General features: G+C 59.6%; 8 protein-coding genes across 8 annotated transcripts; 5 read left to right on the forward strand and 3 right to left on the reverse strand.

Annotated features, from left to right (window-relative positions):
* Positions 1-398: 398 nt before the first annotated feature.
* On the forward strand, positions 399-3,884 carry PSEUBRA_002236 (Elongation factor, GTP-binding domain protein; the record flags this gene model as incomplete). Its single annotated transcript, XM_016435380.1, has 1 exon — positions 399-3,884. The coding sequence occupies one exon, from the start codon at positions 399-401 to the stop codon at positions 3,882-3,884; it is 3,486 nt and encodes a 1,161-aa protein (XP_016293141.1).
* A 1,678-nt stretch (positions 3,885-5,562) lies between these two features.
* PSEUBRA_002237 (Zn(2)-C6 fungal-type DNA-binding domain protein) lies at positions 5,563-7,539 on the forward strand (the record flags this gene model as incomplete). The annotated part of the gene is made up of 1 exon (XM_016435394.2): positions 5,563-7,539. The coding sequence occupies one exon, from the start codon at positions 5,563-5,565 to the stop codon at positions 7,537-7,539; it is 1,977 nt and encodes a 658-aa protein (XP_016293142.2).
* Positions 7,540-7,646: 107 nt separating this feature from the next.
* On the reverse strand, positions 7,647-8,904 carry PSEUBRA_002238 (uncharacterized protein; the record flags this gene model as incomplete). Its single annotated transcript, XM_059464811.1, has 3 exons — positions 7,647-8,347; positions 8,428-8,548; positions 8,611-8,904. 3 exons carry the CDS (start codon positions 8,902-8,904, stop codon positions 7,647-7,649), a joined length of 1,116 nt encoding a protein of 371 aa, XP_059321249.1.
* A 513-nt stretch (positions 8,905-9,417) lies between these two features.
* Positions 9,418-10,131, forward strand: PSEUBRA_002239 (Phospholipid methyltransferase; the record flags this gene model as incomplete). Its single annotated transcript, XM_016435381.1, has 1 exon — positions 9,418-10,131. The coding sequence occupies one exon, from the start codon at positions 9,418-9,420 to the stop codon at positions 10,129-10,131; it is 714 nt and encodes a 237-aa protein (XP_016293143.1).
* A 1,531-nt stretch (positions 10,132-11,662) lies between these two features.
* PSEUBRA_002240 (Protein kinase, C-terminal) lies at positions 11,663-15,499 on the forward strand (the record flags this gene model as incomplete). Its single annotated transcript, XM_016435386.2, has 2 exons — positions 11,663-11,668; positions 11,783-15,499. The coding sequence occupies 2 exons, from the start codon at positions 11,663-11,665 to the stop codon at positions 15,497-15,499; spliced, it is 3,723 nt and encodes a 1,240-aa protein (XP_016293144.2).
* Positions 15,500-15,639: 140 nt separating this feature from the next.
* PSEUBRA_002241 (Rho GTPase-activating protein domain protein) lies at positions 15,640-18,711 on the reverse strand (the record flags this gene model as incomplete). The annotated part of the gene is made up of 1 exon (XM_016435399.1): positions 15,640-18,711. The coding sequence occupies one exon, from the start codon at positions 18,709-18,711 to the stop codon at positions 15,640-15,642; it is 3,072 nt and encodes a 1,023-aa protein (XP_016293145.1).
* A 556-nt stretch (positions 18,712-19,267) lies between these two features.
* Positions 19,268-21,355, forward strand: PSEUBRA_002242 (RIO-like kinase; the record flags this gene model as incomplete). Its single annotated transcript, XM_016435379.1, has 1 exon — positions 19,268-21,355. One exon carries the CDS (start codon positions 19,268-19,270, stop codon positions 21,353-21,355), a length of 2,088 nt encoding a protein of 695 aa, XP_016293146.1.
* Positions 21,356-21,464: 109 nt separating this feature from the next.
* PSEUBRA_002243 (Histone deacetylase domain protein) lies at positions 21,465-25,173 on the reverse strand (the record flags this gene model as incomplete). The annotated part of the gene is made up of 2 exons (XM_016435405.2): positions 21,465-23,071; positions 23,373-25,173. 2 exons carry the CDS (start codon positions 25,171-25,173, stop codon positions 21,465-21,467), a joined length of 3,408 nt encoding a protein of 1,135 aa, XP_016293147.2.
* Positions 25,174-25,457: the final 284 nt, after the last annotated feature.

Raw genomic sequence — 25,457 nt, forward strand, 5'->3', positions numbered from 1 at the left:
CTTTTTTGCACTTTTTACCGCACATCTGCTTACATAATACAGACTGTGGAGCTGCGAAGCTGGAAACTTTTTTTGAGTCGAAGCAGCAAATTTTGGACCCTTTCCTCGAACGTCGAAACCTCCTTGAGAAAGGCTCAGCAGCTCACTTCAATGCCAAGCAGCAGTCATTACCACGCCTTTGCAGGCACCATCTACTTGAGCCAAGCCTTGACAGCCAACTACTGCTCTGGACGACCATTACGCTCCCGACCAACGCCAGCGCTTCACTCGGCCCTCGTCCGACACCGAGACAGCCCGGACTCAGCAGCGCCACCCGAACCCGCTTGACGCTGGCGTCTGAGCAGACAACGAACGCCACATATCCCCGCCCACGCTACCACTGACGACAGCGCGACATCATGGCGGACGCACAGCAGTCCAACAAGGCGCATCGCAAGGCCAAGACCGGCGGCAAGGCCGAAAAGGGCAAGGCGAAGCACACAAATGGCTTCAACCCCAAGGCTTTCATCTCGGCCAACATCAATGTGGCTCAGAAGCAGATCCTGCGCAATGCCGAGAAAGATCAGAAGCGTTTCCATGTGCCTCTTGCGGATAGGACACCGGAGGACGAGCCGCCTCCCATCATTGTTGCGGTTGTAGGCCCGGAGGGGGTAGGCAAGACGACGCTCATGCGCTCCCTCATTCGGAGGTATACCAAGCATACGCTCGCCGAGATCAAGGGCCCGGTCACGGTGGTCACGGGCAAGAAGAGGAGAGTCACATTCATCGAATGCAACAACGATATCAACAGCATGATTGACATTGGCAAGGTGGCGGACTTGGTGTTGTTGATGATCGATGGATCGTTCGGGTTCGAGATGGAGACCATGGAGTTTCTCAACGTCTTGCAATCGCACGGTTTCCCTAAGGTCATCGGCGTGCTTACGCACTTGGACCTCATCAAGAAGGCCAAGACGCTCAAAGCGACCAAGAAGCGCTTGAAGCAACGTTTCTGGACCGAAATCTACGACGGCGCCAAGCTCTTCTACCTTTCCGGCATCATCAATGGTCGATACCCCGACACGGAGATCCAGAACCTCTCGCGGTTTATCGGCGTGATGAAGTTCCGACCGCTCATCTTCCGCAATGCCCACCCCTACGTCCTCGCCGACCGCATGGAGGATCTGACACCGAGAGAAGACATCCGCGCCAACCCCAAGGCCGATCGCACCATCACCGTCTACGGCTTCCTGCGCGGCACCCACCTTCGACCCTCACAACGAGTCCACATCCCCGGCGCAGGCGATCTGTCCATCACATCGATAGAGAAGCTCAACGACCCCTGCCCGCTGCCCACGCAGGACAGCGAGAAGCGCAGAAAGCTCTCCGACAAGGCCAAGCTCATCCACGCTCCCATGAGCGACGTCGGCGGTGTCATGTTCGACAAGGATGCCGTGTACATCAACGTGCCCGGCAACTTCACGCGCAACGGCGAGAACGGCGAACCGGCAGGCGAGGGCGAAAAGATGGTCATGGATCTGCAAGATGCGCATACCACGCTGGACAACCTCGCAGCCCAGAGCGAACTCCGGCTGTTCGACTCGGATTCGACAGGTTTGCGCGACGTATCGTCGGACAAGCAGGAGGATGCTAGCGACGCGTTTGAGTATGCTTCCCCTGCCAAGGGCAAGCGTGTGCGAAGAGCTGCATTCGACGACGTGCTTCTCGACGACGACATCGATGACAATGACGACATCGATGGTGAAGACGGCGACAGCGACGGAGGCTTCGACAGCGACGCTATTGACGATGACGAAGACGGATACAAGCGTCGTGCATTCTCCCGCAAAGCCGTCGAGGCGGACGAGGCGAATGGTGCGGCATCGAAAGATATTCCCTTTGCAGACAGCGATTCTGACATGGGTCTCGAGTCCGGCGATGAAGACATTGACGACGACGAGGAAGATGAAGAGGAGCTGGGCAGCGAGGCCCCAGACTCGGAAGAGGACGAAGTGGCACCCTGGAAACGCGACCTAGCCGCTCGCGCCGAAGCCACCGTTCGCGCCAACAGAAACCGCAGACCCGTCGACCTCGCTCGTCTCATCTACAGCTCGGACAAGACGCCCGAGCAGATTGCCTCCGGCGACGTCCACAACAAGGACGCCGACGAGGACGAGGATGACATCCGCAAGATGGCCGAGCAAGATGACGGAGACGACTTCTTCCGACCCGCGGACGGCAAGCCTGCGACCTCCAAGACCGGCGAGCACGAGGAGGAGTACCAAGACGTGCCGGACCAGTCGCGTTCTCTCGCCAAGGCAGCAGATTTGAGTTACTGGGCAGAAGAGCGGGTCCTCGACTCGATCCGACGCTTCTTCATCACCGGCGACGAGCCTGACAACCTGGAAGAGCGCAAGGATGGCAAGCGCGGTGAGCCTGTCGACGATGCAGAGAAGGACGATGATGAAGAGGCCGACGATCAGCCCGCCGATGGGGGCGAGGATGACGCCGACGAGGATGCACGCGCCAAAGCCCTCGCCGCCAAGAAGGAGGCGCTCAAACGCCGATTCGACGAGCAGTACGACGACCCAGACGCTGACACCAAGCAGGACTGGTATGACGAGCAGAAGGATGCCTTGGCCGCGCAGGCGGCGCTCAACAAGGCCGAGTTCGACTCGGTCGACGAAGAGGTCCGCCACCAAGTCGTCGGCTACCAGCCTGGTGCCTATGTCCGAATCGAGCTGAGCAAGGTAGCTTACGAACTGGTCGAGAACTTCGACCCCAACTTTCCACTCCTCGTCGGCGGTCTGCTCGCCAGCGAAGAGTCGTTCGGCTTCATCCAGGTCCGCATCAAGCGTCACCGATGGCACCAGAAGATCCTCAAGACCAACGACCCGCTCATCTTCTCGCTCGGGTGGCGTCGATTCCAATCCATCCCCATCTACTCGCTCGACGACGGCACGCGCAATCGCATGCTCAAGTACACGCCGGAGCACATGCACTGTCTGGCGTCGTTCTATGGTCCCGTCTCGGCACCCAACACAGGTTTCTGCGCCTTCAACACGCTTTCGACTGCGACGCCCTCGTTCCGCGTCTCGGCGACCGGCGTGGTGCTCGACGTCGACTCGGGCTCGCAAAAGATTGTCAAGAAGCTCAAGCTCACCGGTACGCCGAGCAAGATCTATAAGAACACGGCCTTCATCAAGGACATGTTCTCGTCCGCGCTCGAGGTGGCCAAGTTCGAAGGTGCGCACATCAAGACGGTGTCGGGCATTCGTGGGCAGGTCAAGAAGGCGCTGGCGAAGCCGGAAGGGCACTTCCGAGCCACGTTCGAGGACAAGATTCTGATGAGCGACATTGTGTTCCTGCGAGCGTGGTACTCGATTCAGCCGCGCAAGTTCTACAACCCGGTCACGTCGCTGCTGCTCTCGTCCGGAGAGGCAAGGACGTGGCAGGGAATGCGACTGACAGGTGCGGTGCGCAAAGAACGTCAGCTCAAAGCGCCGAAACACATCAACTCGAGCTACCGCAGCATCGAGCGAACTGAGCGCAAGTTCAACCCGCTCCGCGTCCCCCGTGCGCTGCAAGCCGAGCTGCCGTTCAAGTCGAAACCCAAACAGATGCAGGCGGCCAAGTCGACGTCGTACCTCGCCAAGCGCGCCGTAGTGCTCGAGGGCGAGGAGAAGAAGGCGCTCGCGCTGCTCCAGCAGATGAAGACGGTGCAGCGCGAAAAGGACGAGAAGCGCAAGGCCAAGAACAACGAGAAGAAGGGCGAGAAGCTCAAGTTGGCGATGAAGGACGAGGAGCATCGCGCGCAGAAGAGGAAGGCCGAGATGAAGGAGATCTACCGCATTCAGGGCATGAAGGCGCAGACGGCGGCCAAGAGGCAGAAGACGGGCAGGTGAGCTCGGGCATCAAGCAATTCAATCCGTCTACTCGGTCGTACTTCTTCGATCAATCAGATGTTTACTGCATATCGACTGGATTCCGAGCGTGTCCTTCGGTGTCACTGAGTGAGAGACATGAAAAGCCGGGTCGAGCGTCGATGGATGGGAGAGGAACGACGGCCAGGAAAGCCATCGTCGACACGGTCCACCACCGGTCCGGACCTTGCCACATTTTTGGCCTGCCATGCAGCGTCGGCTGCTCTCGCCGACCTGAGAGCTCGGCAGGATGGATCTGCAGATACGAAAACTTTATGCAGAGCCGTGTCCTGCAAGCGAAGCGGAAACGCGTATGCAGCAAACTCAAATGAAGTCAGTGGTGCAACAGGCTGTCAAGCGAGCTTCGTATCAAGTTTTTGGCAAGGACATGACCTTCCCGACGCCGATCCCGAAGGCAGGTCGCCGGGCACCTGGACCCTTGAAACTCCTGGGCAACCCTGCAGCTTGCCTGAACGGCTGTCTGTTCCCATGCTTTTTAGGCATCCTCGGCTCTGGGAAATTCAAGACGCCGACCGAGCTGGTCTTCGTCGACGTCAGAGCGTAATCTAGCGATGGGTCGGCAAAAGCGGTCCGCTTTCGATCTTGCTATCCTCGAGCTTAAGCTAGTGGCATAGCTTGAGTAAGAGCTAGTTCCATGCATCAGTGAGATGGAGGGTTCGGCGCTTCGAGCGAGCGTTGCGTTCGGGCGGGCGACAATGCAGATTAGGTGTGGGGTAAAGAGGCGTCGGACGAGAATCTCCTGTCGGTGGGACATGTGCTGCGAACAAGTTCGAACTCCGACCATTGTGCAAGATCTACCGCACGGGCTCGTCGCCGGCCAAGGGCCAAGAAATGCACAGAGGTGGGTCGTTGCTCTGCGTTGCCAGTGCCAAGTGCTGCCACAATGGGAGACTTCATCATGGCGTGCGCATGCGCTAGGACTTCGACGAAGACCGCGGCGGTTGGACGAGGAGGAAAGCAGAGGCCGGGAGCGGCTGATCTGATAGGCCCACGAGAGTCGCGTGCAAAAGCCGAAGCTTGGTTGCTTCTGCTGCTGCCCTTGCCAACTTCCATTGAGTCCGACCACGGTACCGTCTCCTCTCTCTCTCTCTCTCTCTCTCTCTCTCTCTCTCTCTCTCTCTCTCTCTCTCTCTTTCCCCCAAGTTGCCCCTTCTCGTCTCCTGCTTGGCATCTCGTTGTTGATGCCACCGACTCGCTCGGCAGAGGATTTTCGGCTCCTTGCTCGTGGTCGGCACCAAAGACTCGGCTCGCGTCTCGTCATCCCGCTCTAAATTTTGCCTTCTCGCCTCTTTCAGCTGCCCATCAAGTAGTCCGGGATCCGAGACAAAGGATTGCTTCTTGCCTCCTCCCTCGTTCGTGTCAGACGTTCGAGTGGTGCAACCATCACCGCCTCTTCCATTCGCCAGCGCTACACTTCGGACGCCCCTTTTCTTCGTCGTCGAGTTTGCTCCCTGCGAACACCAGCCATTTCGTTTCGATCGATCGACGGAAGGCGCGCCGCATCCGCGTTCTTGTGGCACCCTTAGGCTGCAAGGAGCGCTCGAGCTATCTTTGCTGGCACGTCGCCAACGACAAAGATTGTATCGTAGCATCGCAGTGGGGGCCGACCCTCGGGTGATGGGGTCGCCCTCTCGCATCGATGGACGCTCTTCGCGGAAACCGAAAGGTTCTGCCCAACTACTTGCTCGACGATTTCGTACCGTCTCCTGACAGCAAAGCTTCCTCCGACCTCGGATCGCAGCCTCTTACCGCTAGTCAGAGCGCCCAACAGATCTTCGACAACGGCAACGGGGCGTCGAACGGATCGACGAATGCAGGAGACGTCAGCGATGGGTCGATCAGTCCCTTTGGCCTCCTGCCCCGCAGGAAGAAAAAGCTCAGGCAAGCTTGTGTCTACTGCCGACGGTCGCACCTCGTCTGCGAAGAGAAGCGGCCTTGCCACCGTTGCGTCAAGCGAGGCATTGCAGATCGCTGCGTCGATCCGCCTCAAGACGGGCAGGCGTCGCAGGACAATGGCTGGTCGAACGCAGTCGAGACAGGCTCCGTAGCGAGTTCGTCGAAGGAAGCTTTTGTCTCGCCGCCGCCGCAGCATCCCTCTTCCGTCTCTGCTGCTGGTCGCAGTACTGGCATGGCGTCATCACTGTCCGCGCCTGGGGAGCCAAGCGAAGCAGAACGCGGCCAGCAGAGGAAGAGAAAGACGAGATCGGATGCTGCCCGAATATCGAAAGGCCAGAACCAGCTGTTCAACCAAGAGGACACGCAGCCCGACTACAAGCCACCCCAGGGCGCAGTAGAATATGCGACTGCAGAGACGACGTACGCACAAGGACCTCCGCATCCGAATGTGCGTGCAAGGACGGAAGGGTCGACGCTGGAGGGTATGCCGGGGCAAAGCGCGCCTTCGTACACCTCCATACCGTCGTCAACGCCCATCCGAGCAAATTCAGCAACAGCAGCGAGGACCTCGCCGTCACAGCTTCTTCAGGTCCAGCCCATCTTCCAGCCGCCCTCTTCAGCCGAGCTCGACTCGCTCTTCTCGACGTACTTTTTCGATGTCGCGGATGCCTTCCATCCTCGTCCCAATGGCGCCCATCCCCAGGGACCGCCCCCATCCCATCCATCTGGTCACCCGCCATTGCCCTTCTCGCAGCAGCAAGGGCATCTCCCACCAGACGGACGCGCCTTTGACGGAATGCCTCGTGCTGATTTGCACACCGCACACGGCATCCGAGTCGGAAGCGCTGTGCCCATCGGTCCAAGTTCAGACGGTTTCCAGCAGGCGCATCCGGCCCCGATGCTGCAGCAGCAGCAACAGCCACGACCGACAAGATCCACAGGCGTCAGCCATCCCTTGGCGATGGCAACGCAGAGCGGCGGTGCCAATCCAGCCACGCAGCACGCAACACCTCCGCATATGCAAATTCGGACGATGGACGGGATACCGAGGCAGCAGACGAACCATCCTCCAGAAATGTCGGAGGGTAAGGAATCGCAGCTACGGCAGAGGCCTGGCGATGTGTACGCGCCCTATCCATATCGAAAAGGCTACGCATCTCTGATGCGCTACATGACCGAGCAGGATTGGTCGGAACAGTCGATACGATCGGTCGAGGCGGCGCTGTCCAAAATTCGGCAGCTGTGGTTCTCGCTCGAGGATAACATCCAGCCATCGAGCATGATCCAGCTGCAGGCAGAATGGGCGGGCAATGTCCGCTACTATTCCGAATCGGTGATTCCCTTCACGCCCGTCCCTATGGTCGTGTGCCGCAAGGCGGGCGAAGTTTACGCCTCGAACCAGCTGGCGCAAGAACTGTGCGGCCGGAGCAGAGAGCAGATGACGGGCGGAAAGATTTCGGTGTACGAGCTCATGACGGAAGCTTCGGCCTCGATGTTCTTCCGGCTGTACGAGCTCGCCGTCGGCGGCACCCAAGCGGAGGATGGGACCTACATTCCGAGCGTTGGTAAGACGGCTCCCCTCTACTGGAACGCCGAAATTGTTCAATTGTCTGCGGATGGCAGCCGCACGGTCATCCCCGCACGTGGCATCTTTGAGATGAAGATTGCACCGTGCGGGCTGCCATCTCTGGTGGTATGCTGCTTCGTGCGGCTGTCATAAGCGCAATGGAGGCCGAAGGTCAACGTGGGCGTCGTGATCGATTGTAATAACACCCATGCAGCTCCTGTTGTCATGCGTAAGGCTGTGCACAGCTTGGAGACAGCCACTTAGAAGCTGAACGGATCTTCAAAGCTTGCATTCGTCTCCTCTGCTTCCTCGTGATAGCCCGCTTCGGGCGCGAAGGGCGACGAAGGGACATTGTCGAGATTGTGTTCTCCTCGGACGTCAACTGTCGACGGCTCTGCCTCTGTGTCTATCCAGCTGTAGTCGCTGTCGCTCGCACCCGGCGCCAGTCCGACGATCGCGTCCTCCGTGGGATCGCTTTGATCGGAGCGCTTGCGCCGCGCTCTCGCAGGTGACCGTCGTTCTCTCGTAGGCGGATGAGCAGCAATATCCATGCGGGTCAGGATGTTACTGACCGTTATGACGCTGGGAATCTCCTTTGTCGGCTCAAGTTGATGCAGCAAGGCATCGAGCTCCACGCTCTTGGTCGCATTTGCAGCGAGAGAACGCATAGAGTTGGCGATACTGTCGATCAACGGAGAGACGTCCTGTTGGCGCTGCTGCCAGGAACGGTGGTATAGCTCTGCAATCTCGGGATCCGCAAGCAGGGTTTCAAGCAGAAGACGCGACGTCATCTGGCTCACGAGATCTCGCAGCTGGGACGGCAAAGTCGGAGAAGATAAGAGATCCGCGAGAGCTCTGGTTCGCTCGACGCGCGAGTCGGTCCAGTCCAAGTCGACTTGCCAGCGTCTGTTGACCGTGCCTCTGTCAGGGATGCTCGCTGGAGCCAACATCACCACGATGGCTGAAATCAGCGTCCAAGACGCAAGAGCGTTAGCACAGGTATCGACAAATAGACGGACGGAACTAGGGTTGCTAACATACAATGTCGAATCGCCTCAAGATGAGCAGAACCGGCATTGCTCGTGCTTGCATCTCCCTCCGTCTCGACATACGCAGATGACCTCGCATGAAGTGCGGAGATGTGGAGCCAGCCGTCGCGAAGCTGAAGAACTTTGACCATCAGCATGGGACTTGATGGACCTCAACCAGCCTTCCGCAGCTTACCGAGTTGATGTCCTCTAGCATAGATTGAGCAATGGCCCAGATACAGCGGTCATCTAGGAGATGCTCCGAGCTTTCGGACGAGGACGCGGTGCCGGTCACGACGAAATGACAGCCAGCGGCTCTCGGCGGAGTCGAGAGAGAATCTGCCAGTTCGATAGAGGTCGTTTGGCCAGATCTTGGATGCATCAATTTGGTCGACACCTTGAGATCAACGCCGGCGTCGCTACTGACCGTGAAGGAGGTCTGCAAGGCCGCACTGCTCAGGCTTGACGCTGGGGTTTCGGTTGAGCTCATCTTTGATGTGAGCAGATCGCAGACGGATTCCAAAGCACTGGTCGATTCAGCCTTTATAAACAGCTTTAGCAAAGCGGCTTGACTCAGCGAATCTGGAGCAGCTCAGTCAGGCTCGTTTCGAGCAGGAAATCGTGGCCTAGCTGACGAAGGCAGAAGCTGGGAAGAGGGGCGTAGCATCCGATGGTCATCCGAAGGACGAGCGTTCTTTCCCACGCCAAACCGGAACGAGCCGAAGCCCACCCAGTCAGCGCAGCTGGACGTTTTTCGCTTGCGCCGACAAAAAAGGATCTGTCTCAAGTAGAGTCACGTCAACGCGTGACTAGTCGAGATGAGCAAGGGTCTTGTGCTGTGATTCTGCTCCGTGCGTCTCCGCGAGAAATCGTGAATGCGCTCGGACCTGTGCCTTGCGATTCTTCTCAGTTGTTGTGGTTCTGCGTTCCTGCCTTTCTTTCACAACCTCAGCGTCAAAATCCGGACCGCTCTCAAGGACGGGATCTCGATCGGATTGGCAAGATGGTAGCGCTGTTCCAAAAGTCGAGCCCATACGTGGTGCCAGGCGTCATTGATTTGACGCAACCTTCGCTTTGGATCGCCGTCGGCAGCATCTGCTTCAATCCGCTCTACTGGAACATCGTGGCGCAGAACGAGTACCACAACAAGACCATCACCAAGATCCTCGGCGGTCGTCGATACCTGGGATGCTACTTCCTGGCCATCTCGATCTTCTCGCTCGGCATCCTCCGCGATCACCTGTACAACCTCGCACTCAAGGACCAGCCCACCCACGCACTGCTGCAGCAGGCATGGGTCAAGCCCGCCGCTGCAGTGCTTTTTGCCTCCGGCAACGTCTTTGTCCTCTCGTCCATGTGGGCTCTCGGCGTCACGGGCACCTACTTGGGTGACTACTTTGGCATCCTGATGGAGAGCATCGTGACCGGCTTCCCCTTCAACGTCATGGCCAACCCCATGTACTGGGGAAGCTCCATGAGCTTTGTCGCCGTGGCTCTGTGGTTCGGCAAGCCCGCCGGATTGCTTCTGAGCGTCCTCGTGGTGATCGTCTACTCACTGGCGTTGCGCTACGAGGAGCCCTTCACGGCTAACATTTACAGGCAGGCCGAGAAGAAAAAGAGGGAGGAGGCCGACAAGCAGGCTCTGCTTGACAGCGAAGGTCCTGCCTCGGGCACCCGCAACCGAAGCAGAAGAACGCCGTCCAAGCCCAAGGCTTGAGCCCCTTCGCCCTCGAGCTTGTTCATAGGAGCTTTTCATCGAGCTCCGATGCAAGCTCACCTCGTGGATCCTAGACCACTCCTTGGTCTACAACCCAAAAGAAACTTGGTCGTCACGACAGCGAGACCTTCAACAGCACCTCGTCTCGTCGTTGACACACCATCCCTCACCAGTACTGACCTGCTCCTGCCAAGCAATCAGTGCATGCCAACTCGGAAGCTCAGCGGAGTCATCGGCTTCGTCTGGCCATGGTTGGCATCCCCTTTCCCTACATCTAGATACCAGATCTCCCCCGCCCAGTCGTGCTGTTGACGGGTGGGTTGAGATCGCCTCGTTGCACTCAACGTGTACTTGTACCTTTCACCATTTGCAATCCTCTTCTTCCATTGCTATCATCAAACCAGGCAGGAGACCGACAACGATGAGCTTCAGCTGCGTAGAGATCTAGAAGGGTCCTTGTTGTATTCTGGAAGGGCAAAAATGGCGTGTGACTACAAGCTGCCCAGCCAAGCCCTCAAGATCTGACACCAACACGCAGATCGCACCGGAGGCAGCCATCGACTCCACCCTCGGATGAGCTCTGCTTTGGCGCTCTCGGATCCATCGGGAGGCTGCAATGACATGGTGGTGTGGCTTGAAGACGCACGACGATGGCCCCTCGTCCACGGGAGGACACAAGAGAGCAAGCAGCAAGCTGTTGGCCAAAATGCGCTGCACACGATCGTATTTGCTCGGGCCTCGAGCACCGCTTTCTGCGGCGCCCTGCAGCGTGTTGGTTTCCAAGCCAGAGCGCGTCTGTGTGTCTCTCTCTCTCTGATTTTGAATTCATTTTTTGGAAATGTTGATTTTAAGTCGCGTTGGGATGGCGCTTTCATCATGTCTCCCTCCGCAGGCCGCGAGCGAGAGGCCAGCCTGCCAGCCAACCAGCCAGCCAGCCAGCCAGGGGCTACGCAGCAAATTCAGATAGATGGCTGGCTGGTGCTCCTGTTTTTCCGTCAACTGCGCTTTGGCGGCTGCTGCTCTGTGGCAGGCCTGTCTCACTCACCGCCTGCCTGCCTGCCCGCTTCCTTCCGCTCCGCTCAGTCTGCTCGCTCAGGCGTCGTCGTCATCCTTTCCTCCTCCTCTTCCACATTGTCCTCCTCTTCTGTCCACTCACAGCACTTTGGTCGCTCTTCCAGCAGCATCACAACAGAAACGCTAGATTCGACCCCAAGGATCGACCTCGAACACACCAAAACCGCTTGAACGGTTTCGGTCTCACGCGACACCAGTGTCTGCAACAACCTCTTTGCACTCGGCTCCCGCAATTCAGCTGTCCGACGAAGCGGCTTACGTTACAGCGACGCGCAACTCGTTGCCGTACAATCAGCATAGAAGCACCTACACAGACAGATCTCGTCCACCGATACCTTCTCCTCACGCTCTTCACGACCCGCTGCGCCGGCCTGTACGCTTGGTGACGACTCGCGCACGAACGTTTTCATCCTATCATTGAGGGCTGTTTCGACCAAAGCAACACCTCCCTTTCACCATGGCTGTAAGTTCTGATGTCCTATTGCCTACCCAAGAGGACCTTGAAGCGTCCCCATCGCGGCCTGCCACGATCGAAGACCCTCGACTGACCATTCCCCCGTTGACTCCGCCCGCACAGGACCCAAGCGATTCCAAGGTGGCCGAGGTCTATGCTCGTATCCAGACCCAGCGTCGCATCATGGAGGGCAATCAGGCCCTCCGAGCTGCCACGAGCAACCCCGACGTCATCCGCCAAGCAGAATCCCAGATTCGAGAAGCGCAGCGAAACATTTCCTATCTCCAAGAGTCTCTCAACAGTCTCAAATCGCGTCGCGCTAGCGGTGGCCCCGGCTTCCGCACCGACAGCTCCACCGGCGGCAGTACCACTCCGAGCGACCCGAGACAGAGCTTCGCCTCCTCGATGACCAGCGTCGGCAGCTCGGCCAGCGCTGGTCGCCCCTATCCAGGAGACAGCAGCAGCTCTTACGTCGGCTCCAACCCGCCCTCGCCCGCCGTCAATGCTCGCCGATATGACGGCCGTTCGCAACCGCCGGCACCGATCAATGGCGGACAGGGTGGGGGGACAGGCGGAGCTGAAAGCTCCTATGCTCAGTACGCCAACCAGGGCCCCTACGGCGCCGGCGCCGGCTACGGACCGGGTGGTGGACCCGAGACGTGGCAACCCGCCGTGCAGCGCATGGGCACCAGCGCAAAACGCAACTACACCAACCTCGACTTGATCAAGGACGACACCCCGCACACCACCGCCAAGATCTCGCGCATGCTGCATCAGCTCGAGTTCAAGCTGCAGATCGAAAAGCAGTACAAGCAAGGCATCGACAAGATGGCCAAGCTCTACCAGGCCGAAGGCGATCGCAAGAGTCGTAACGACGCCGAGAGCAAGCGTGTCGAGAGCCAGAGCAAGATCGTTCTCCTCCAGCAGGCTCTCAAGAGATACAAGCAGTTGCATGTCATGGAAGAGGAGGACGAGGACAATGCCAGCCCCGAATCGGTGGAGAACCGAAAGCAGAACCTCCGCAAGCCACTCTCCGGTACGCTCCAAATCTCGATCCGAAGCGCTCGTGACATCGATCACGCTCCCGTTCCACGAGGCACTCGATCCGTTCGCGAGTCGACCGTCGTCATCAAGGTCGAAGACACGCCCCGTGCTCGCACCCACCCCAGCCGCACCGAGCGATGGCAGGAGGACTTCGAGATTCCTGTCGACAACGCCAACGAGCTCGAAGTGACGGTGTACGACAAACTCGGCAGCGCCCATCCCGTCCCGGTTGGCATGCTGTGGATCCGCATCAGCGACATTGTCGAGGAGCAACGTAAGAAGAAGTTTGGCCAGGTGCCGGACGCCTCGCAGCACGGTCATGGCCCCAGCGACGGCTGGGTCACGGCGGACAGCGTCCAGCCTAGAGCCAGTGGTGGCCCGTACGCTGCCACCGCTGGCCCTGGCGGCGTCGATGGTGCCTACAACACGCCCGCTGGCATTCCCCTGCCCAACGGTCCCAGCGACGGGGTCGAAGCCTGGTTTGCAGTCGAGCCTGCGGGAGCCATCTACCTTCGCCTCAACTTTATCAAGCAGAATGTGCGCAAGCGCCCCTACGACGCTCGTCTCGGACGACAGGGCGCTTTCCGAAAGCGCAAGGAGGACGTCGCCGAGATCAACGGCCACAAATTTGTCTCGCGCCAGTTCTACCAGGTGCTTCGTTGCGCTCTCTGCGGTGAGTTCTTGCTCAACGCTGCAGGAAGCCAGTGCGAAGACTGCCGCTATGCCTGCCACAAGAAGTGCGCGCAAAAGGTCGTCACCAAGTGCATCTCGAAGAGCAACGCCGAAGCCGATCGGGACGAGGTCAAGATCAACCACCGCATCCCGCATCGATTCGAGCCCATCACCAACCTCAGCGCCAACTGGTGTTGCCACTGCGGTTCGATCTTGCCGCTCGGACGCAAGAACGCGCGGAGGTGTACCGAGTGCGACATCACCTGTCACACGGATTGCGCTCACTTGGTGCCCGACTTTTGTGGTATGTCGATGGAGATGGCCAACCAGCTCCTCAGCGACATTGAGACCATCAACCGGGTCAAGTCGTCGGCCAAGACGCAGCAGCAACAGCAGCAGCAGCAATTGCCACCGCCACCAGCCTCGCAGACCGCGTTCCACCCCAACGCTGGAGGCAATGGCATGGCAGGTGCCCCACCCGGACGTGTCCCGCCTCCCCAGCTGGGACCGCTTGCAGGCACGGGCCCGGATGGTCGCTTCGCCAGTCTCGAGAAGCAGACGCAGCAGATGTCCATCCAGCCAGGTGCAGGCGAGCCGCCGTACGGTTCCGGCTCGTCCCAGAGGATGCAGTCTGTCGATTCACAGCCGCAGCGACTCGGAGCAGGACCCAACTTTGGCGGCCGTCCCCAGCCGCCCAGAGTGGGCGAAGTCATGCCGCCGTCGTCTTCAGATGGCCGAATGGGAGACATGTCGCGACCTCCTCGACCACTGCCCCAGCCATCATCGAATGCCAGCCCGCCGATGCAGCAGCAGCAGCAGCCGCCGTCGCAACAAGCGCAGCAGCAAGGTGGCTTGTTCGGCGCCCGTCCTCAGCCTCCCTCTTCGTACTCTCAGCAGCAGCCACCGGTGCACCCGATGCAGCAGACGCAGTCTGTCCTCAACGTCGTGCCTCGACCTCAACAGCAGCAGCCACAGATGCCGCCCCCACCGTCGCAGCCGCAGCCACCTTCGCAGGGACCACCTGCTTCCCTCCACCAGCAGCAGCCACCCGTCGGCCCTGGCGCCATGGTCCCCTCTGGCGGCTCTCAGCAGCCTCCTCGTATGCTCCCCTCTTCGCGCCGCAAGATCGGCCTGGACGACTTCAACTTCCTCGCCGTGCTCGGCAAGGGCAACTTTGGCAAAGTCATGCTTGCCGAAGAAAAGCGTTCGGGCCACCTCTACGCGATCAAGGTGCTCAAGAAGGAGTTCATCATCGAAAACGACGAGGTGGAATCGACCAAGTCGGAGAAGCGGGTGTTCCTCGCCGCGGCGCGGGAACGACATCCTTTCCTGCTCGGATTGCACTCGTGCTTCCAGACTACGACGCGCGTGTACTTTGTGATGGAGTACATTTCGGGTGGTGATCTGATGCTTCATATTCAGCGCGAGCCGTTTACGCCGCGCCGCGCCAAGTTCTATGCGGCCGAGGTGCTCTTGGCGTTGGAATACTTTCATAAGCAGGGGATCATCTATCGCGATCTCAAGCTGGACAACATCATGCTGACGTTGGACGGGCATATCAAGGTGGCCGACTACGGGTTGTGCAAGGAGGACATGTGGTATGGCAACACGACGAGTACATTTTGTGGCACGCCGGAATTTATGGCGCCAGAAATCCTGTTGGAGCAGCGCTATGGGCGAGCGGTGGACTGGTGGGCCTTCGGCATCTTGATTTACGAGATGCTGCTCGGCCAAGCCCCCTTCCGTGGTGACGACGAGGACGAGATCTTTGATGCGATTCTCGAAGATGAACCGCTGTACCCGTTGCACATGCCAGCGGATTCAGTGTCGATTCTGGAAAAGCTTCTCACGCGCGATCCTGCCCGTCGTTTGGGTTCAGGCCCCAAGGACGCAGAGGAGATCAAAGCCCATCCCTTTTTCAGGGATGTCAACTGGGACGACATGTTCAACAAACGAGTACCCCCACCTTTCTGCCCCACACTCAAAAACCCCAGCGACACCAGCTGGTTCGATACCGAGTTTACTAGCGAAAAGCCCACCCTGACGCCGGTGCATAGCGTGCTCAGCGCCCAGGATCAGGCTGAGTTCCAGAGCTTCAGCTGGACCGCTCCGCACGTCGTTTAGGGAAATGCCAGCTTTTGTTTTCAAGTTCAGTGGTGCGATGTGTGTGCTTTGGTTCAGTTCGTCATGCCATGTGTGAGTGTGAGGGTCTGGAGTACATTGCTGTGAAACGTCGTTGAACTATTGCAGATGAGAGATGTACTTCATTGTGCTTCCTCGCCCGTCGACGCGGTCTCCGAAGCGACGCTGCTCTGGGTCGACATCCTCGCAGCCCTCGCTCCGGCCGGTCTCGGGCCTCTCACCACGCCTCCTGTCCTCTTGGCTGCAGGACCCAGATTCGCACTATTAAACTGCCTCGACAGCCTTGCGACGTTCGAAAGCGGTTTCTCCTCTTCCTGCTGCTCGGCGTGCTCTGCGGTCTCGCTGGCAATCGACACGGTCTCGGCCTCGCGCCCTGCAGCGCTATCGGCGGACGAGGTGAGCACGCGGTCGGCAAGCGGTGTGGGTGCTGCCGCGTTGTCCTGCTGCTTTTCCATCGCCGTATCCGTAGCGGTGACAATGGCGGGCGGTGGCGTAGGCGGCGTCTTTTCAGGCACAGGAGGCTCGGATCCACCCCGTGAGCTGCGTTCCCTCTCCATCTGCTCGACCAGCATCTTTGTGCCCTGTTGCAGATCAGCCCCGATCGACGAGCGGGAGATGCGCTGGTCGACCGGCTTGGTGCGCTTGCGGATGGGTGTGGGCCGCTGCCCCTGCGCCCAGCCGTTGCTCGGACTGGTCGACACCTGCGCAGCCGCCTCGTCGCGCTTCTTGGCGACGAGATCGGGAAAGATGTCCTCGTAGTGCTGGACGAGGTCGATGACGACCAGCGTGCCGATCTGCGAGGTGACGGTGTAGGCGGATTCGTGCGCCGGTCGCAGCAGCGCCCGGCCGAGCGCGAGGCCAAGCTTGTTGGTGTAGACGCCAACCGACTCAACCGCCTCGGTGGTGGTGACCAGCTTGTGCAGGTGCGAGAAGAGCAAATCGAGGCAGGCGAGGTGGATCTTGGGCAGCTTGTTGAGCACAACGCGGAGGTCGTCCAGCACACCAGCTTTGATCTTCTGCTTGGTGGCGTCGTCGATCGACGGGCGCTTAGCCGGCGGTGCTGGTGGTCGGATGCTCGAATTCGATTCGGCCGCCGCCTCGTCTTCGTCTTTCTCCTCAGTGCTGGGCAGGGTTGGAGTGGCAGCAGCGAGAGCCTCGTGCTCCTGGCCTGCAGCAGCGCGGTAGATCGAGTCAATCTGGTCCCAGAGATCTTCGGTAATGAGACTGTGCTCAAGCTCGAGCAGCCAGAGCTTGACGCAAGCGGCCAGGACAGGTGCATCGTACGAGTCGAGAAGTTTGTCCGGGATCGGGTTGAAGCTTCCATCGGCAGCCTTGCCATCGCCATAGATGAGGTCAGCAAGCGAAGGGGTGAGGTGCGCGATCAGAGCATCTCGCAGACGATGCGTGATGGGCAGCGGCACCTCGAGAATCCAGACCTTGCGCTTCTCCTGGTCGACCAGCTTCGCGTCCGGCGCAGCGGGCTCATCAACAGCAGCGCCTTCGGTTGTCTTTGAAGCAGTGAGCGCCTTGGCCATCTCGGTCCACCTTTCGGTGTCTGAGTATGCACGCTCCAGTGCCGCCAAAAGCGCAGTCAGCACAGGTGGAAGCGGGGCCAGCTGTTGCGAGCTTGCACCAGCGCTTGTAGCTAAATCGGCGGCTCCTGACTGCTGGCGCTCCAGTCGCTCGAGGTAGTCAAGACGTTCGACAAGGGACAAGTTCAAGCCGAACCCGCCATTCTTGATAAGCCATGCGTGTGCCTCACCCTGAGGGCCCGCTTTGCGACCAAGCGAAATCTCGTCGTGGTAGTACGGCTGGAAGCGCTCGATGGCTGGATGGAAGGGACCGGTCCTGGCTTGACGTATCAAGGCACGCAGCTCCAATGCCGGGTTGAGGCCTTGATGAATGTGGACTGAGCGAGCGGACGACTCTTGCAGGATGGGAAGCTGCGCCGAGACAGCCTGGTTGTAGGATGCAAGCACCGACTGGACGGCTCGAATGCGGTCGACCTCCCAGCGCTGGGTAAGAGCGTAGTGCTCAAAGAGCACCTCTTCGACCTGGCAACGGGTGCGATCCAGATTGCGGACAGCTTCCTCATAGACCCTTTCTGCGTTGTCGGCGTCACGCCTAAGTCGGAAGTGACGGGGTTCTCCGGACACTACGCCACCGACGGCTGCCTTGATGGGAGCGGGCATCTTCTCAACCGCCGAGCTGACCAGAGCTGAGATGGTGCCGGTACGCTTTAGGCTGGTAGCAGGCGCGGCTGAGTCAACACTACTCTCCATAGCCTGTCCTTCCGTCTCAGTAGGTAGAGGAGGCAGCTTGACGCCAGCAAACTCGACGGCCCTGGCAGCCGCCGATGGAGCATGAGTGGCCGATGCAGCTCGCTGCGAGAAGCCAAACTGCTTTCGGACTGTTTCGCGACGCTTGAGCTTTTCAGCGTCTGTCTCTTCCTCTGCGTCGATTGCCTTGGCGCTCTCGCCCGAGACGCTCCTGCGCTGCAGGAGGGACCCCGGTGGCCCGGGTGGTCGCAGCCCAGCATCAGAAGCTCGAGCAGGTGGGGACGAGACGTGATCCGAGTCCTCGATGGGCGCGAATCGCGCATCGTCCTCCGCCTCGTCAGCGGTTCGGCACTTGTTCTCGTAGCTATGCTTAAGCTTGTCGACCTCGTTCTTCTGACGTTCGAAGCGAGCGAGCGTAGCGTCGACGTGCTCCCAGCTCTGGGTGACACGTTGGCGGTGATCAGCTGCCCACTTGCCAAAGGGCTCGAGAATGGACTTTTCGAGATGACGAGCTACTTTGCCGTGAGCGTTGGCGTGTGCGCTGTTGGTCTCGGCCTGGATCATGCGAAAAGCGCGCGAGGTGGCTGAGGTGTTGGTGCTAAACCCGCGCGTTGGAGCGGATGAAGCGCCGAGGTTGGTGTCGATGGGGAGGACCTCGTGAAGGATGCCGGCTGCTTGCTTGAAGAGAGGCGCTGCAAAGGATACTTGAGGGGGCGGTGTCGCCAGAGCCTCTGCATGAGTGTACTCGAGCTCTGCTCGATGCGCTACAAAAGCAAGAATTGACTCGTTCTCGTCGAGACCCGCTTGCAGCTTGGAGTAGAGGCTCTGTGCTCCTGGGCGGTAGGCGGGATGTGACCAGAACGAGTTTGCGAAAGCAGGCGGGTATACCACCGTGAGCGACGATGGCGAGCTCATCCTGGCTGATCGGGGCTGAGCTACTTGGGTCACCTATTCGAGGTCGGATTCGGGACCTAGCCGATGCTTCGTTCGGGTCACCCGTGAGCCTGGGAAGACTGTGACGCGTACGAATGTGACACAGTGACGTTTGAGCGTGGCGGCTTGGACTGATGAGCCAGAAGATGTGCTCTGTGACTTGAGTGAATGGCGGAAGTGGGAAGGAGAGGATTGCCCTTTGGCGAGCCAGTTCTTCGTTCGGCACAGCCTACGATTCGAGGTGTATGCAATCAAAATGTCAGGCACACGCCTCCTCTTGGCTGTGTTCTGTTTCATAAGTGCAGGTGTTGCTCTTCCTTTGTGTGGTCCGGGCGGCGGAACTCCCTCGCTAAAGTCTTGAGCGTGTTAGGTTCCACTCCACTGCGGAACTCGGCCAGGGTCCAAGGAATTTTTTGCAGCTCAAACTTCTCGAAGTCTAGTTGCCTTTGCCATCCTCAGCCACCTCTCTGACATCGTGTCGAGCCCACTCCGTCACACCTCTACAGAGCCTTGCAAAGCAGCTCAGATCATCGTCAGCATGGAAGCGGGTCAGTTCGATGACGCCCCTGATCAGGGCACCGTCTCGCACACCTCCCAGCAGCAGCAGCACCTCATCGCAGCACAGGACGAAGACACCACCACCTCGCAACAGCAACGACGCCTCGAAATCTCGGACCTGCTCCATCCTTCCTCCGACGCCGAAGAGTCCGACGATGCCATCGACGAGCTCGATGAGCTCGACTACGAAGATGAAGCTGACGGCTTCGGTGCGGTCGAGGATGCGGACTGGGAGCTGGCACGGGGTGATTTCACCAAGCAGTTCAATCGGTCACGGCAGCTTGCCACTGCCATCCAATCCAGCACAAAGTCGACGTCAACGCCGCTGCCCGCGATGAATCGACGTAGGCGACCCACTCCCTCCTCCACCTCCTCTACGACTGCTGCAGTCGCCACCGCCGGTCCATCGACCTCCTCCTCGCACACCGCATCCCAGATGGAATCCCTCTCCAAATACGCTTCGCGCGTCCGCGTCGACGACATGTACGACCCTTCCTCGGCCATCGGTGGCGGCGTCAACTCCACCGTACCCCGCAAAGCTCTCGGCGGTCGCTCCGCCGTGAGGATCAAGGACAAGGCCGATCGCGCCACCGTCGAAGGCGTCTTGGATCCACGAACCATGTTGATCCTCTACAAGATGGTGAACCGTTCGCTCCTCGAGAGTGTCAATGGGTGCATTAGCACGGGTAAGGAGGCCAATGTCTACCATGCTACCACTCCCGCTGCAGGTGATGAGGAGGGACAGGGGAGTTTGGCATTGAAGATCTACAAGACGTCCATTCTGGTCTTTAAGGATCGTGATCGTTACGTTAGCGGCGAGTTTCGGTTCCGGCACGGATATGCGAAGCACAATCCGCGAAAGATGGTTCGTCTGTGGGCGGAGAAGGAGGCTCGAAATCTGAAGAGGATGGTCGCGGCGGGGTTGAGGGCGCCGATACCGGTCGAGTTGAGGGATCATGTGTTGGTGATGCAGTTCTTGGGCGACGAAGACGGGTGGGCGAGTCCGAGGTTGAAGGACGCAGACGAGATGATTGGGTCGGACGCACACACTTGGTCACGGCTGTACAGGGAGCTGCTCGCAAGTGTGCGGATCATGTACCACGAGTGCAGGCTTGTTCACGCTGATCTCAGCGAGTACAACATCTTGTACCACCAGGGCCATCTGTGGATTATCGACGTCAGTCAGTCGGTCGAACACGATCATCCGCGGGCGTTCGACTTTCTGCGGGCGGATATTGGACATGTGGACGAGTACTTTGCCAGGCGGGGAGTGCATACGTTAGGATTAAGGCGGACGTTCGAGTTTGTCGTAGCAGAGCCGACGGAGGGTGGGAGGAAAGGTGGAAGGGCCGGGTTGGAGAAGCAGGAGGCGGACTTTCATCAGGATGACAAGCCCAATCCGAATGCGGAACATGATCAGCAGCTCAAAGCGCAAGTGGCGACGCGCGAGGCGGCGACGGTGACAACAAAGACGGTGGCGGAGGAGCCCACCGCCGCATCGAAAGTCACCGGCGGAGGCGCGTGGTATTCAGGCCTCAACAGCTCATCCACCACCGCGGCACCGGCATCGCAAGCCACAGGAGAGAACGAGGAGTCGATCATGCAGACGCTCGAGACGCTCATGCACCAGCTCTCGGTCGAACCCACCGCCACAACCGAGGTGAAAGATGACGGCCAAGACAAAAAGTCAAAAGCGGACACCGCCAAAACGGACGACGCCGTGTTCAAAGAGACCTACATCCCCTTTTCGCTCCACGAGATGGACGATCCGGAACGCGAGATCGAGCGTCAGAAGCGCCAACCAGCTGCCTCCCAGACAGAACCAATTCCATCTGCTGAGCTTGATGACGACGACGAAGGCTCCGCCTCAGACTCAAGCTCGGACGGCAGCGACTCGGGCGAGGACGAAGCATCGCATCCCAAAGATGGGCCTCAGCTCACCAAGGAAGAAGCTCGCAACCTCAAGAAGCAGGCCAAGAAGGAGACCAAGGCGGCCAACCGCGAGAAGCGAAAGACCAAGATGCCCAAGGCCGAGAAAAAACGTCGGATCAAGAAGAATCACAAGTAGAGAGGGGGTCACGTCTTCACGGCTGCCATACGAGTTGCCAAGTGCAATTCCGACGTTTGCAAGACATGCTTCGACATGGTGTGAATGAGAGGGTGCAAGGCTGTGAGCGTCATTGTCTGCGACCGGGCGAAGCGAAGGAACCGGGCAAGTGTGGATAGAGCCCCTTTCCGCCATCGCTATCCCTCGACTTCACCCGTTGCAGCGTGGCCTGATCCAGATTCATCCCCGAAAACGTCCCCAGACCGCCCGGCATGGCCCTGTCCTCCTTGACGGGAGGAAAGTATCCTTCCACCGCCCCGCCCTCGAGCGGCGGCACGTCGGGATCGGGTGAGCCCGGCGCATCCTCTTCCCCAGCCTCACCGTTGGCGAACTGGAACGCTTGCGCACGCAGGAAATCCAGCCCCAAAACGTCCGCAGAAGCGTAGTGCGCCGTGTTGGCGTCCACCACGCGGTGTTGGGGCGCCGAGAGCGCGTCGACCAGTGTCACGGGCGCAGAGGTCAGCATGGGCGATTGCGGGGTGGATGCTGTGCCGATGTAGTTGGTTGGCGGAGGCGGATGAGTTGAGATGTGCGCCGGTCTTTTGTGAGGCGAAGGTGAATCGTTGCCGGTCGCAGAGGATGCCTCGGAGATCGCGGTTGTGTGCGTGACGCCGGTATCGGTAGGATCGGTCGTGTGCGATGGTTGCTGCGGAGCTTGCTGGGCCTGTGGAGTGGTTTCTTGGGCAACATCGTCTGTCGTCTGGCCAATCTTCACAGGCGAGGACAAGTTTGCACCAACCACGACGCCCGCACTCGTACGCGTCGGCGTATCCGTGTCCATCGACATGTCCCCCTCGTCCTTCACCTCGATCTTCACGGGCGTCACAGGCGCACCGAACGGCCCTGCACCCGCCCTCGCCCTCGCAGGAGACTCCTTCTTCGCCAACACCCCCGCTCCTCTCGCAGGCGTGGGCTTCGTCGGGCTAGCCGCGCGTCTCGCCTGCGGTGTCGTCGTGACATCGCCAAAGTTGGCCCTGCTCTTGCGCGTCCTCAGCACCCTCCCTGCTGGACTGTTCATGGCGCTCGTATCTGCGGTCAACCGCACCGCCGTTGCTGCCCGCGACGGCGTAGCAGTCGCGTTGAGCGGCACGACGTCTTTGCCGCATGCCTGTTCGAAGGCCGCAAACGCCTTCGAGGTGAGCGAGAGCCAGGGTGCCAATTCCGCCTGCCTGCGCTTGGGCGTGGTGTTCGTGCTCGCTGCGCCACTCGCCCCAGTACTGACGGCGGCGGCGGCGTGGGCGGCCATCTTCTTCGCTACCTTTTCAACCGCGATCAGGTTCTCCAATTTCCAGTATTCCGCCTCTTCCTCTGCCTGCGAGGCCGTCGAACCGACGGCGAGACCAGTCACGTGCGCCAATGCAGCCGAGCACAACGCCCGGTCGCTATACCCACCCTCGAGCACCGACACGAGTTTGCCCTGCCCGTGCGCATCGGCAAAGTCGACAGCGTCTCGCGCAAACGTGTGGTAGAATGACGGCGGGACATGCTTGCCGTGCCGCTGCATGCCGGGATATTCGTAGGCGCAGGCGTCGAATCCAGCCGAGATGAGGATGAGCGTGGATTGTGGGGTGGCGGAGGTGGCCAAGAGGAAGCGCGCGGCTTTGCTGAAGAGGATCTTGTACTTGTCGTCGTAGAGGCGCTTGAAGTCGGACTCGGAGCGGTAGTGGTCCAGATGGACTGTGGTGTGTGTATGAAGAGGAAGAGGTGTCAGCAAGGGGTTCTGCTTCGACAAATCGGAATGCTTCGAAGTCAAGCCCATTACTTTGGACGCCTCATGTCGCCCAGCATCTCGAAGGCAGCGGTCGTCTTTCTCGAGAGTAAGCGCACCGACAAAGCCCACGGGACAACCAGCGACTCTTTTCGATCTGCGTCACGGGACTGCCAAGCACGAGGCCCGCCTTCCTCGGACCTTTTACCATTGTTGTGCTTAATCGTCGGCGTCCAAGGCTGATTGCTCTGCCACAATCCCGCTACTTACTGTTCCAGATCCATTGTCCGTGCGCGCCCTCAACGCAAGTGCTTGCATCCTTGATCATGCTCGGATCGCCGTCTTCGCAGGGAAAAGACTCGATATCGTGCAGCGAGCTGTAGAAGAGTCTCAACGCCCTCGGTCCTGCTTGACGCTTCACCTCGGTCTCGTCCTGCTCGGACAGTGCCACCTTTGCAATCCTGCTGGCGTGGGCACGGCCGCTGCCGCTCCCCACGGCCTGCCGCGCTCGCTCGAGGGCAGCCGCACGCAGGCTCGAGATGCGTTCGGCGCGCTGGTCGTCGTGCTTGTTGGCGTCGGCGTTGATGCGCCATGCAAGGTTCTGGGTGCCATTGCCGTGGTGCAGGTCGATGTCGAATATGACGACGCGGTCGACGGCGTGTGTGAGGTAGGCGTGGGCGGCTGCGACGATGGCATTGTTGACCCAGCAGAAGCCCTGAGGCGTGGAGCCGGAGCAGTGGTGGCCTGGCGGTCGACTGAGCACGAAGGCGCGTTTGGCTGGTGGTGGGTTGGCGTGAGTCGACGAGTCGGGCTGGCTCACGCCTTCGTAGGTGATCTCTTTGAGCGCTGTTGGGGTCTGCGAACCCGAGCTGGCGGAAGCGGCTGCCCAAACGACGCGGTCGACCGCCTCGCAACAAGCGCCCATGGCGTGTCGAATGGCTTCAGCAGATCCTCCTTCCAAGCTCCCTTCCTTCGATGGTCCTGCAAGGTACAAGTCGCCCTGCGGCAAGTGTTCGGGCACCTCGGAGACATGCATAGCATCGTCCCCCTCGCCGTCGCTAGAGGTATACGCTTCGCTGTCTTCCGGTATCGCCTTCGACGGCGACGAATGTTGTGGTTTGCGATGTGAGAATGGCGGATGATTGGGTGCTCGGCTGCAGAGGTATTCGAGGTAGGCCGCATGCGACGTGCGCGGTGTAGAGGCGCCGGTGAACACATCTTTCTGCTGCTGCTGCGGATCGGTCATGATGGAGGAGGGCGTGGGTGTTGCCTCTCTTTCAGCTTTGGCGTGATCCGGGTTCGACAGCGAAGGGTTGGAAAGGTTCGCCGCTGGGATCTGCAAAGGTTCGGGAATGGCAGCACGCGCATCTCTCCGTTTCTGCTTGGCTTGGTCATACGCGCTCTCCAGCACAGTCACGAGCTCGTCCGAATGGGCATGGGCGAAAGCTACGGCGGGATGAGGCGGGTCGAGCGGCAAAGATCTTGTCGAATGGAGGACGCGGAACTTTTGCTGCGTTTGCGATGAGGTTGCTTGAGCCGCATCGCCCTGTACGGAGAGGGAGTTGAGTCGGGCTACCAGATCATCGTCGTCATTGCCTTGCGCCGGCGCTTTGATGAATGGCAGTGGTGGCACAGAAGCGTCGCTTGCGGAAGCGCCGCTCCACCTCGATGCTGGCGTGGGCGAAGTTTGAAAGGCGTTGTTGGAGACGGACGTGGGTAACGGCGGATGCTGCTCAGTGGTGGACGATTTGCCGATGGCAGTGGCGATGCCGAGCAGGACTGCACGGATTCGCTCTGGTCTCTCGACGATGAGACTCTTGTCCACGCCACGAACGTATCTGTGATTCAGCACGGACGGTGCCAAGAGGACGTCGAGCTCGGCTGCTGAGTGTGCTGGGTTCGGAGCAGCCGTGTTGGCTGTGCTGACGGTGTGACTGTTCGAAGGAGTCACATTCCAGAATTCGGATCTTCCAGCTTGCGCTTCATTGCTGACGGGATTCGATGCAGAAGCGGATGCAGGAAGAGGAGGGGCTTGTGCGTCCGTCCGGATTCCTTCTTGCGATGGTGGCATGTCGGGCGGGGGAGTGGTGGATGCTTCCGGGGTATTTGCGCGTGAGCGATTGGGTATCTTGACGATGAACACCATGCCGTCTGCTCAGCCGCCGCTGTCGCTGGTGCTGACTATGATGTCGGAATGATGGAACGATTTGATAGAGTGAGGCGTCTGGAATTGATGCATCCGACGCAGGGACCAGATGAACTACTCCTCTCAGCGTGTTGTTCTTTTCAGGCGCGTGAGAGCACGGCACGACGTCACGACGATCTTTGCATGAGATTCCAAAAACAAAAAGAAAA

This window comes from Kalmanozyma brasiliensis, assembly GCF_000497045.1.
Source record: "Kalmanozyma brasiliensis GHG001 unplaced genomic scaffold PSEUBRA_SCAF18, whole genome shotgun sequence".
In the NCBI taxonomy this organism is placed as follows: domain Eukaryota; kingdom Fungi; phylum Basidiomycota; class Ustilaginomycetes; order Ustilaginales; genus Kalmanozyma; species Kalmanozyma brasiliensis.